The 14098-nt window shown below is 40.2% G+C and overlaps 1 protein-coding gene across 1 annotated transcript in view; it reads left to right on the plus strand.

Moving 5' to 3' along the window:
* The window catches only part of LOC136876338 (NACHT and WD repeat domain-containing protein 2), a 355527-nt gene that overhangs the window by 230453 nt on the left and 110976 nt on the right, over positions 1-14098 (plus strand). The window contains exon 12 of the mRNA XM_068228264.1: positions 8009-8243. Coding sequence (XP_068084365.1) covers positions 8009-8243 — 235 coding nt within the window. The remainder of the gene's footprint in view (positions 1-8008; positions 8244-14098) is intronic.

The following is a 14098-nucleotide window of genomic DNA, read 5'->3' on the forward strand; positions in this document are numbered from 1 at the left end:
ATAATTTAAAATCTTAGCTGTTGTAAGCTTGCAACTGTTTTTGGACGTGGTTCCCGCTATCTCGGTGGTCACGTTCCGTCCCTTAAAAAGGGGTTCAAAGAAAATAGGCTATATTGCACCTTCAGCACTGGGAGACCTCTCGACACTCAGGGTCTTGACAGGTTCTTCTCATTGTGGGGCTATTTCAGAGGGTTGCTGTACCTCGGCTAGCTAAAGTGTCTGAAATGGTGCATAACTTTGGTTGGATCAGGTGTCTACGCTCTAGTGGAAGCAAATCGCGTCTGTCGTGGGAGGTTGGATTTGGAATCCTATCGGGCTACCTAGTTCCTGAATCTAATTCGCAGAGTATCTCTGTAATTTTGTGACGTCTATGCATTAAGGTTTCTGGTTCGTTGCTGTTCTATTTGGATTTCCTATTTCCATGACATATATGATGCATGTAGCAACATTGACCTTGTTATTCTCTTTTGTGGTTAGAGTTTCTCATAATTCATTGTGACTGTGAGGGTAGACCTTGATATAGTTTACAGGTAAGGTTATTTACGACTAATTACCAATGAAAGGATGGAGATATTCTGGGTAGGATCTTGTTTATTCATTGAAATAAACCTTAGCTAAGCAAGACAAAACCAAAGTGTAATATACTGTAACCTTTAACTTATGAAATAGTTTCCATCGAAACCAATTAATTGACTTATCCCTATCTCAACATAATGCAGTGATATTGGCTGAAGCAATTCATATTCTCCAAGAGCTAGTCGTGAACACGAACACAAGTTTACAATTATTTATTAACTTACATTAACCTTGGAATTGATAACCATATTTTGAGATCTCATTTAACCTGTTCTGTCTGAATGAATCAACCTACCTGATAATATTTATTGCTTAATTTCATTGATATGGGTACCTTCATGTACATTATAGGAAGTTTGCTTTTATTTGCGTCGAATGAGTCCAGCCAATAATGCTTTTTCATGTGTTAATTACCCTAACTGAAATCAATGATCATTACTCTATACTAACTGAATTATATTGTCCTACCGTCTGAGCCACTCTGCCCGGCAAACACTATGGACAAACGACTGCTCACTATAGTTATCCTTCTTGACTTCCGTAGCGCCTTTTGACACTATAGTAATTCCGACTATTATAAAGAAAATGGAACTGCTAAATTTCAACCTGGCTGCGCTTAAGGTTTTTAGTTCTTATTTGAGTAACCATCAACAGCGTGTAACAGTAAATGACAAGGCCTCTAAATGGAAAATGAAACTTAGTATTGACCCACAGGGCAGTATTCTACGGCCCCTAATTTTCTGTACTTATATTAACGACATACCATCCGTGACAGGAAATAACACACATGACCTCTGTGCTGATGATTTTCAAATATATCGACACTGCAAGACAAGATATTAAGGGACCTCCGACGACTCAGTGTATTTGCACAACGAAGCTCTTTTATACTAAACTGCAAAAAATCTCAGACAATTATAATTGGATCACGAAAATTACCGAGCTGCTCAAACAATGTCGCAATCCCGCCTATCCTACAGAATGGTAACATTATTCCCTACAGTAAAACGGTTAAAAATCCCGGCTTAATGATGAATGAAACAGTTGATTGGTCTGATCACACAAAAGAAATACGTAAAAAGATTTTTGGAGTTCTTCACGCTCTTAAACGGCAGAGGGATGTATTTCCATTTGAGCTACAGGCCAAACGAATACAGACACTCATTCTCCCTATTCTTGATTATTGTGACATTGTTTTAGTTGACATGACGAGAGAAGAAACACTTAGACTTCAACGAGCACTGAATTCCTGCCTGCGATTTATTTACAATATCGGGTACGATGTTCATATCGCCCCACACTATCAGGCTGTCTCATGGCTGATGTCTGATAAACGTCGGCAGCTACACACTTTAACAATGGTGATCAGAGTGGTAACTGAAAGTCAGCCAATGTATATTTCTAAATTCATCTTTTTATCACCATTTCACAACTTAAATACACGTTCTAGATTCATTCTTTCTATTCCATTGCACCGCACAAATAAAATTAATAATCATTTGTGGTGACTGTCGCCATATTATGGAATTCCCTGCCAGTTCAGGTCAGAGAAACTAGCTTTTCTTAATCACGATTTAAGGTCACCTGCTGAGACTACCTGCTGAGGTCAGCTGACTGAATGGTTGAAGTATGAATGTGTGCGTTCCTGAGGATTAGTCATTTATAAGAGTTTTTAATATTAATTAGTTCTAATATGAATTTAGTTAGTAGTTTATTTAAATTTATTTTCAATTCTATTAATTTATGTAGTTTTAACTATTTTAAGTATCTCAGTATTTTATTTAAGATTCTGGTTAATACGTGGTTAAGTGTACGAGAGGGCCTGGAGCCTTAACTTCGCCATTGTATTGAAGGCACTAATAAATAAATAAGCAAACAAACAAATATATGATGTAAAGCGTAAGGGTATAGATATTTTGTTAGTTGGTAAAGAAAAATACATGTCACAACATATGCTATGTAGGGTTTACCTTGTCCTATTAGTTTCCCTCGCGGTTAGGGCCACGCAGCTGTGAGTTTGCATCTGGGAGATAGTGGATTCGAACCCCACTGTCAGCAGCCATGAAAATGTTTTCCCATGGTTTCCCATTTTCACACCAAGCAAATGCTGGGGCTATACCTTAATTAAAGCCACGGCTGCTTCCTTCCCACTCCTAAGCCTTTCCTATCCCACCGTCGCCATAAGACCTATCTGTGTCAGTGTGACATAAAGTAAATTGTTAATTACTTTTCCACGCAAGCCTGGGATACAGAATATAGTAGTATAAAGTTACAGTTTGTGACGCCAATATTCGTATGTATAATTTTTATTAACGTGCCAGAGACCGACACTGAGCTGTTGCCATTTCAACACCGTTTTAAGGGCCACCGACCAAGCCGGGATTTGAACCTGCGAACTCGGACTCAGAAGGACAGAGACACAACCAACTGAGCCACATGAAAAGAAGGCGTTTGTGATTATTGTTATAAATAGATGCAGTTAGTATTTTTACAAAGGTGTTATAAGGAGCATTTATTAAGGCGTACGTTTTCTTACTGTTCTAAATGCACGAGCCCGGACAGAAGAACTAGCTGGGAGCTAAAGAGCCTTGCAGGGGTGTCGCTTCCTTCTCTGTTCACTTTTCCAAACCAAATTCCATGGCGTAACAGCCCCGAAGGGCCATCGCCTACCAAGCGACGGCTGTTCAGCCCGGAGGCCTGCATATTACGAGGTGTTATGTGGTCAGCTCGACGAATTCTCTCCGCCGTGATCCTGGCTTTCTAGAACAGGGCCGCCATCTCACCATCAGATAGCTCCTCAATTATAAACACGTGAGCTGAGTGTACCTGGAACCAGCCCTCAGATCCAGGTAAAAGCCCCTGACCTGGCCGGGAATCAAACCCGGGGCCTCCGGTGAGAGGCAGGAACGCTACCCCTACACCGTGGGGCCGGCTGGTTACTTTTAGGTCTCCTTATTTTAGAATTTGACTTAAGGCATCCTGCATTCAATTCCCGGTACTGACAGAGTTAAGAAAGGCATGGGATGGGGAGGATACAGCCTTGTTTGTGGGTGCAGTAGAGTTGGCCTTGAGTCTCCCGTAATCAAAATATCTACGACCTGGAAAGTAGTCACCTTCACAGGGTATAGTACCAAAGTGGTTCCTTTTTTTAAGAAGACAAATTAAATGAAGATTCTACTTCCTCACAAACAAAGAACGATATTATCAATTTTACGAACAGTTTCAATAATTCAGCCAGTTTATGTTAAGAGTACAGAAGGTATGATTGTACATGGTAACAATCAAAACCAACAAATTCTACTGAAGATCCGTCACCGCAGTCGGTAGGACCGGCTTTCTTTTCATATCCACCGGGCGAGTTGGCCATGCGGTTAGGGGCGCACAGCTGTGTGCTTGCATCTGGGAGGTAGTGGGTTCAAACCCCACTGTTTGGATCCCTAAAGGTGGTTTTCTGTGGTTTCCCATTTTCACACCAGGCAAATGCTGGGGCTGTACCATTATTAAGGCCACGGCCGCTTCTTCCCACTCTCAGCCCTTTCCTTTCCCATCGTCGCCGTAAGACCTACGGTGCGATGTAAAGCAAATTCTAAATAAAAATTAAAAAATATTTTCACAACCCCTTCCAAGGAAAAGTTGTATCCACACTACTGGCCTGGACTTACACCCCACCCACTGAAATTATTTTGTGGGTACGCCACTGCATCCACTCACCATTTACTGTACAATGTAAGCCCGAAGAATGGTTGGATACTCAAAATACACCACCATAAATGATGCGGTTCTGGCTCAAAAGTATAAGGAAAGGTAAGGGACGGGATCTAGTGCTTTAAGTAGAATCCATATCAATAGAACGTGACTTCCCACTTTAAAAATGTTCCATGTATCGACTGCGATCCAAGCCTGGGCCGTCTTGATGAGAAGATAGAACCATTGAAACTGACTTATCACGCCCGCCAATTACAAAATGGTTACCCGCACTTTTGATGGTGCCATATGAGGTTCCAATCAGTCCCCAGGCATTTCACAAAATGCCTACCTATCGAACTTAGGCACTCATCCGCGATTGTCTTGCTACTGTAAGAATAAAAAAACTATTTTATAACTTACCGAGGATGCACATAGTGTTGGCTTCTCAGTGACAAAACGGTCCCTGTTCAAAAACGGTTACTTATATGGCACAAAATGAGGAAGTAACGTGCAGTTCACAATCCTGCCACAGTCTTCCCAGCGCTGCAACTTAAACACAGCACATCTCTCAACCACAGTATAACCCAAGGATCCCTAGGACATTGTTGTTTCCTGGAACCGATATGCAAAATCTGGCACGATGTTGTAAGCTTGCAACTGTTTTTGGACGTGGCTCCCGCTATCTCGGTGGTCACGTTCCGTCCCCCTACTAAGTAATCCTTTGCTAATTGCCCCTTTCATGTCTTGACATTTGTCTACACACGGGTACATTCCCAATACCGAGGCCTCTACAGGGAAATATTCCCACGCATCACAATCCTAAGTGTCTTCCTTTCATTCAAGCAGTACAAATATGGAGAATTATGTATGGCCCTATTGAGCCTTGCTAGTAGATTCTTTGTCGCCACATTTCGGCGTAAGTTTTTAAGTTGTTCGTACCGTACGTAAAACAACAGCTGATCCTCGCTCTAGTTTCAGGAAATATTTTGGGGGTGGCGGACCCCCCTGCCCCCCCCCCCCTCCTTGGCTACACCAGTGACCCAGGTAACAAATACGAAAACATGGAGAGCTAAATTGTAAAAGCGGGTCCAGCTGAGACGATGGCGTGCTTACGGGGAAGGATCACATAGACCATGTGCTTCCTCTACCCTGGTCTCCAAGTCAGTAATCTTCATCTTAATAATAATGCATTTTCATGTTGTTTCCTATTGCATTACTTAGTAATCATGATGTAGATAGTAGTGTAAATACATGTCCTGAAGTAGTTCATTAAGACGCAAGAATAAGCGCACGATGAACGATGTGATATTGAATTAGTTGGCCTGTAGTAATTTATATACATGTTTGGCGACACGGTGTTGGAAATTTTACGGTATCTTGTGAGTGTATGATTGTTTACGTAGAAGTCGACGTCAGCATTGTTTGCATTGTATCGTATCGTAATTACTGAAAGGTACGAGATTATGCATGCATATGTGACTTGTGTTAGAGCAGAATTTGAGCATATTTATTATGAAGTAAATACCGATAACGCATGGATAATGGAGATGTGATTTGTTTCAAGTAGCGAGATGGTGAACTCCATGACTTCAAGGGCGAATTATTCTTCAATGATTAGATGCAGCATGTTTACTATGATTATGATAATGAGAAGAAGGCTATGACATATCGTGGTATCAAAGAATATGTTGTACAGGTAAGTAATACAATAAATAGTGAAGCTACGAGTGATAATAAGAATATGAGTCGACGTGAAGTGAATATACCAATGATGATGTGAGTGCCAAACGTGTATTAAGTGCCTGTAATGGTGATAGTTATTGTGGTGGTGTATGATTCAGTGCAGTGTGATATCGAGGTATGCTAATGAGGTATGGATGAGCTCACGTGTATTTAAGTGATTCATGTAGTGAAATGTGCTGCGAAATGAAAGTTGTGAAATAATTTGAGAAGTGATAGTGAAAGTTCACCGTGCAAATTCGTCATGAAGAGCGCGCCATTCAATTGTGTTATGGTTATTATGGATTTAGATTATGTAAATGCTAAGATTGTAATGCTCATATGTAAGTGTATGCTAAGGTAGTGATGTTGATGATTACTAATTGCAATGCGATGTTGATTACTGTGATTCGATCTATTACTACGACACTACGGATGCTGTATTTGAAATTCACGTTCCATTTTTACAATTGTCGGCCGGTACGATGGCGATATGCTTGCGGTGTAGGGAGTTTACCACACACATGGCTGTGAGGATACGTACCATGATATCAGTTAGAGTAAATGTAGAACTTCATGGGCATATTAATTAATTTTAAGTAGTAGAGATATTATGTGATGTTGATTGATATATGTGTGTAAATATTTCTTGCTGTTTCATGTGTTGTTTTCCTATCATTCATTTCATGCAGTAGTTTTAAGTTAAGGTGATCCTCGAAGGTATGTGTGAGGATGATCATGCGGTTATTGTTGCGTTATGACGAGCATCCTCAGGACAATATAATTCAGTTAGTATAGAGTAATGATCATTGATTTCAGTTAGGGTAATTAACACATGAAAAAGCATTATTGGCTGGACTCATTCGACGCAAATAAAAGCAAACTTCCTATAATGTACATGAAGGTACCCATGTCAATGAAATTAAGCAATAAATATTATCAGGTAGGTTGATTCATTCAGACAGAACAGGTTAAATGAGATCTCAAAATATGGTTATCAATTCCAAGGTTAATGTAAGTTAATAAATAATTGTAAACTTGTGTTCGTGTTCACAACTAGCTCTTGGAGAATATGAATTGCTTCAGCCAATATCACTGCATTATGTTGAGATAGGGATAAGTCAATTAATTGGTTTCGATGGAAACTATTTCATAAGTTAAAGGTTACAGTATATTACACTTTGGTTTTGTCTTGCTTAGCTAAGGTTTATTTCAATGAATAAACAAGATCCTACCCAGAATATCTCCATCCTTTCATTGGTAATTAGTCGTAAATAACCTTACCTGTAAACTATATCAAGGTCTACCCTCATGGTCACAATGAATTATGAGAAACTCTAACCACAAAAGAGAATAACAAGGTCAATGTTGCTACATGCATCATATATGTCATGGAAATAGGAAATCCAAATAGAACAGCAACGAACCAGAAACCTTAATGCATAGAAGTCACAAAATTACAGAGATACTCTGCGAATTAGATTCAGGAACTAGGTAGCCCGATAGGATTCCAAATCCAACCTCCCACGACAGACGCGATTTGCTTCCACTAGAGCGTAGACACCTGATCCAACCAAAGTTACGCACCATTTCAGACACTTTAGCTAGCCGAGGTACTGCAACCCTCTGAAATAGCCCCACAACGAGAAGAACCTGTCAAGACCCTGAGTATCGAGAGGTCTCCCAGTGCTGAAGGTGCAATATAGCCTATTTTCTTTGAACCCCCTTTTAAGGAAAACCCCTTTTTAAGGAAGAAATATCAAATCCATCTGAGATTTGTTAAAAATGGGTTCTACTCTGTATTAGGTTCCTGTTAGCCAGAAGTGCTCATTTTGAATAGTGATTAATGATTTGTGTGATTAGTATTCATGTGTATATAATGTATACCTTTGGAATTTTTCAAATATATCTCAGCATCTTGTGCCAATTCACCGAAAACTTTGAGACAACTTGGTAAGACTATTGTAGATTAGCAATTAATTTTAGAACAGTGATCATACCCTTAAATAACTATGACATATTTCAGCTATGTAGTGGGTGAGAGTGCAGTTCCCTTAGTGCTGCATGGTCCTCGAGGCTGCGGAAAGAGCACACTCTTATCTCGAGCCGCTCAGTGCCTCCATACTTGGCTTCCTGATGCTGCTTTGGCTGTTCGATTCGTGGGTATTTCTGCAGAAAGTCGAACAACAGAACAACTGTTAAGAAGTATCATAGACCAAGTATCTATTATAACATATGGTCATCAATATTGGGATACTCAGGTAAGTTAAATCACTACATCAATTTGAGTGAATTACCTGTTGTCATTTTTCCAACAACTTTTAAGGTAGCCTACTTAAGCCCTTTAGGCCTTTTCATTCATGAAATTACTAGCATTTTTCCCCAGGGTAGCAGCAGGCTTTCCAAGATGCTCGCAGATAGTATGCCTTTGAGATATCACTCCAAGCCTCTTTGAAGGATGATGTAGTGACAATGCACTGTACCTCCTCTTTGATAAATGTCTGCCTGAAGTCTTAAAGACGTATTACAATAAATAAAAAAATACTTTCTTACCATAATTACTTCCACATACATACATACATACATACACTGCCAGCCAAAAGTTTCCAGACAAGCATTGAACTGTTAAAGAATGGACTGAGATTAAAAGAAAACAACATACCTATGCAAGGAATTGACGAATATATATTCTAAAACTAACATTTTATATTAAAACTACATTTTTGCATTACATCTGAGCAATAAATAGACAGTATGTACACATTTAATCCCACAGATCACCAGAACACATCAGACTCTCCTCTCATCAAAGAAACCCAACTTTGCTGCAAGTACACTTTTAACTATTCTCAGCATTCTCAGAACAAGTTTTTCTAACACTAATCCAGGTATACTTTGCCAGGCAATCTGCAAGATATCCCACAGCTTTTCCGATGAAGGACGACACTCTTTTCGAACTTGCAGATCCAACTCCTCCCACAGCAGCTCAATTGGATTTTTAAGTCCGGGGATTGGGGGGGGGGGGCAGTCCATTAAAAACAATTCCCCACAGTTTTGTTTGTTTTGCAGATAATTCATGCAATAGCGAGATGTGTGTCTGGGGTCATTGTCTTCTTAGGAGGACAAACCCACGTTGCTGTCCAGACAGAAGAGCATAACTAGATAGGATGGAATGGTAGCCGTTTTTGTCCAATGTTCCTTGAATTTGGTGCAGTGTACCAACTCCACTGAATGTGAAACCGCCCCAAACTATCGCAGAGACCCCTCCATGTTTCACTGTAGGTGTTCGTTGCCGTTGCCTGAAGACCTTAGAAACTTGGTTACAGTAATATATTCTGTCATTAAACAATCATTAAACATATTCGTGCAGGCACATATGTTTTGTCCGGAAACTTTTGGCTGGCATTGTACATACATACAGGGCTCTCTTCGACTGGAACAATAAGGAATTGTGTGTTTGAGTCATCAGTCCATAGACTGGTGTGATGCAGCTCTCCATGCCACCCTATCCTGTGCTAACCTTTTCATTTCTACGTAACTATTGCATCCTACATCTGCTCTAATCTGTTTGTCATATTCATACCTTGGTCTACCCCTACCGTTCTTGCCACCTACACTTCCTTCAAAAACCAACTGAACAAGTCCTGGGTGTCTTAAGATGTGTCCTATCATTCTATCTCTTCTTCTCGTCAAATTTAGCCAAATCGATCTCCTCTCACCAATTCGATTCAGTATCTCTTCATTCGTGATTCGATCTATCCATCTCACCTTCAGCATTCTTCTATAACACCACATTTCAAAAGCTTCTATTCTCTTTCTTTCTGAGCTAGTTATCGTCCATGTTTCACTTCCATACAATGCCACGCTCCACACAAAAGTCTTCAAAAACATCTTTCTAATTCCGATATCAATGTTTGAAGTGAGCAAATTTCTTTTCTTAAGAAAGCTCTTCCTTGCTTGTGTTAGTCTGCATTTTATGTCCTCCTTACTTCTGCCATCGTTGGTTATTTTACTACCCAAGTAACAATATTCATCTACTTCCTTTAAGACTTTGTTTCCTAATCTAATATTTCCTATATCACCTGCCTTCGTTCGACTGCACTCCATTACTTTTGTTTTGGACTTATTTATTTTCATCTTGTACTCCTTACCTAAGACATCATCCATACCATTCAGCAACTTCTCGAGATCTTCTGCAGTCTCAGATAAAATAATAATATCATCGGCAAATCTCAAGGTTTTGATTTCCTCTCCTTGGACTGTGATTCCCTTTCCAAATTTCTCTTTGATTTCCTTTACTGCCTGTTCTATGTAAACATTGAAAAGGAGAGGGGACAAACTGCAGCCTTGCCTCACTCCTTTCTGGATTGCTGCTTCTTTTTCAAAGCCCTCGATTCTTATCACTGCAGACTGATTTTTATACAGGTTGTAGATAATTCTTCGTTCTCGGTATCTGATCCCTATCATCTTCAGAATCATAAATAGCCTGGTCCAATCAACATTATCGAATGCCTTTTCTAGATCTACGAATGCCATGTACGTGGGCTTGTCCTTCTTGATTCGATCCTCTAAGATCAGACGTAAAGTCAGGATTGCTTCACGTGTTCCTACATTTCTTCTGAAGCCAAATTGATCTTCCCCCAACTCAGCTTCAACTTGTTTTTCCATTCTTCTGTAAATAATACGTGTTAAAATTTTGCAGGCATGAGATACTAAACTAATAGTGCGGTAGTTTTCACACCTGTCAGCACCGGCTTTCTTGGGAATAGGTATAACAACATTCTGCCGAAAATCGGATGGGACTTCTCCTGTCTCATACATCTTGCACACTAAATGAAATAACCTTACCATGCTGGTTTCTCCTAAGGCAGTCAGTAATTCAGAGGGAATATCATCAATTCCAGGTGCCTTGTTCCTATTTAGGTCACTCACAGCTCTGTCAAACTCTGACCTCAAAATTGGGTCTCCCATTTCATCAGCATCAACAGCCTCTTCATGTTCCAGAACGAAATTATCTACATCGTTACCTTGATACAACTGTTGGATATGCTCCTGCCATCTTTCTGCTTTGTCTTCTTTCCCTAGAAGTGGCTTTCCATCTGAGCTCTTAATATTCATGCACCTAGATTTCCTTTCTCCAAAGGTTTCCTTGATTTTCCTGTATGCAGCATCTACCTTTCCCAGGACCATACAGCCTTCGACATCCTTGCACTTCTCCTTCAGCCATTCTTCCTTAGCTACCTTGCACTTTCTATCCACTTCATTCTTTAATCGCCTGTATTCTTTTCTGCCCTCTTCATTTCTAGCATTCTTGTATTTTCGTCGTTCATCAATCAGGTCTAGTATCTCCTGAGTTATCCACTGATTCTTAGTTGATCTTTTCTTCCTTCCTAACATTTCTTCAGCAGCCCTACTGACTTCATTTTTCATGACTCTCCACTCTTCCTCTACTGTGTTTCTTTCGGCCTTTTCATTTAGTCCTTGTGCAACATGTTCCTTGAAACGATCCATCACACTCTTTTCTTTCAACTTGTCTAGATCCCATCTTTTTGCATTCTTTCCTTTCTTCAATTTCTTCAACTTCAGATGGCATTTCATGACCAACAAGTTGTGGTCAGAGTCCACGTCTGCTCCTGGGAAAGTTTTGCAATCCAACACCTGGTTTCTGAATCTCTGCCTAATCATAATGAAGTCTATTTGATACCTTCCAGTGTCTCCAGGTCTCGTCCACGTATACAGCCGCCGTTTGTGGTGTTTGAACCAAGTATTGGCGAGGACTAAATTATGGTCAGTGCAGAATTCAACCAGCCGACTTCCTCTTTCGTTCCTTTGTCCCAATCCAAATTCTCCTACTGTGCTACCTTCTCTTCCTTGGCCTACCACTGCGTTCCAGTCTCCCATCACAATTAGATTCTCGTCACCTTTGACATATTGTATTAAATCTTCTATCTCCTCATATATTCTTTCAATTTCTTCATCATCCGCTGAACTAGTAGGCATATAGACCTGCACTATTGTGGTGGGCATTGGTTTGGTGTCTATCTTGGCGACAATAATTCTTTCACTATGCTGGTCGTAGTAGCTTATCCGCTGCCCTATTTTCTTATTCATTATTAAACCAACTCCTGCATTACCCCTGTTTGATTTCGTGTTGATAATTCGGTAGTCGCCTGACCAAAAATCTTGTTCTTCCTGCCAACGTACTTCACTTATACCAACTACATCTAACTTTAGCCTATCCATCTCCCTTTTCAGATTCTCTAACCTACCACAACGATTCAAACTCCTAACATTCCACGCTCCGACTCGCAGAATGTCAGTATCCATCTTCCTGATGATCGCCCCCTCTCATGTAGTCCCCACCCGGAGATCCGAATGGGGGACTAGTTTACCTCCGGAATATTTTACCCGGGAGGAAGCCATCATCAGTACATCTTTCATACAGAGAGAGCTGCATGTCCTCGGGAGGTGGTTACGGCTGTAGTTTCCCGTTGCTTTCAGCCGTGTAGCAGTATCAACACAGCTAAGCCATGTTGAGTATTATTACAAGGCCGTATCAGTCAATCATCTAGACTGCCGCCCTTGCAACAACCGAAAGGCTGCTACCCCCCTTTCGATGAACCATTCGTTAGTCTGGTCTCTCAACAGATACCCATCCGATATGGTTGCACCTGCGGCTCGGCTATCTGCATCATTGGGACACGCAAGCCTCCCCACCGCGGCAAGGTCACATGGTTCGCAGAGGAGGAAAATAAGGAATTAGGAATTTAATAATCCCTAAACACAAATGTTATAAGTATTTAAAAACTTGGGACTACCTCCATTTTAATTTCTTAGATATAGTCGTTGACAATGTAAATGAAAGGTCATCTTTGATTAATTCAATCTAGTGCTGCCATCTTGTGTTGTTGATGCTTGCAGAAGATCAAAGTATTTGATCAGAATTGATAATTGGTCAGAAGTTAACAGCAGTGGTATCTATTTTTCAAAGGTAAAACAACAACAGGTTCAAAGGCCTGGTATATTTTGATTTTTTGTGTGATGAAATGAGATGGTAGAGTTCTGGTACACACACACACGCACACGCACATGCACACACGCGCGCGCACACACACACACACACACACACACACACACACACACTCTCTCTCTCACTCTCTCTCTCTGTACCAGGAAAAGTTGTGGGCAAAGGGCATGAGTAGGACCTCAGGGAGTGGAACTTGGTTTTGGAGCTGATACAGAGTAGGATAGACTCGCAGAGCGAATAATAGATGGTTAAAAAATCTTTTTCTAAACAATTTATTAATTCTTCACCCTGCGATATGATTTTTGATTCAAATCTGGCATTGAAATTAAAAGTTTGAAAGTAATCTTCCTGAATTCTGTTCAAGAAAATGGCATAAATACTACTGATTTCAAAGTCTTTCATATGTGAGAATATGCGGTATTGAATTTCCACCTAAAGTCTTTCTAAACCTAAGCACACTTATAATTGTAAGTTGATATGAGAAATTAAATTTTGGTTAATAGTTTTCAGTTCTCAGTTCGTCACCCTTGATATATAGCACACTTGAAAAACCTAAAGTCTTTCTACGAGATATGAAACTGAAATTTGAAATTAAATTAATCACTTCTGAGAAATTATGAGAACTCTGAAATATTTGTTCACACGCGGCACTGAAGTTTCCACTGTTCACAAATTAATGAGAAAAAAAAATTTTAGTCAGTTTGTTACTACTCACTTATGGCAAGAAATGTTGCTACAAAATGTCGAAGGATGGACATCTGGAATGTTCCGTGGAGAATCAGGATCGGCGATGTTCCCTTGACACACCATGTTGACGTTCCCGATGAGGTGGTGACGGCTGGAACTGGATCATGTAGAATTGCAGCTCGTTAGGGTGATTTTTCGCACACGAAAAATTCACTTAGTGCGAGTAGTTAACACTGACACTGTCATTGACTGTTGAACACTATTTATGGCGTAATTGAAAGAATCACAGTCCTTCCTGTATGAATTACTATTTACAGTCGTTATTGAAACGTTCATAAATGCACAGTTCACACTTGAAAAGGCAAGTCGATAATCACAGTCTTTGAACACAGTCATTAAGTC

The sequence above is a fragment of the Anabrus simplex genome, chromosome 6 (assembly GCF_040414725.1).
Source record: "Anabrus simplex isolate iqAnaSimp1 chromosome 6, ASM4041472v1, whole genome shotgun sequence".
Lineage (NCBI taxonomy): Eukaryota > Metazoa > Arthropoda > Insecta > Orthoptera > Tettigoniidae > Anabrus > Anabrus simplex.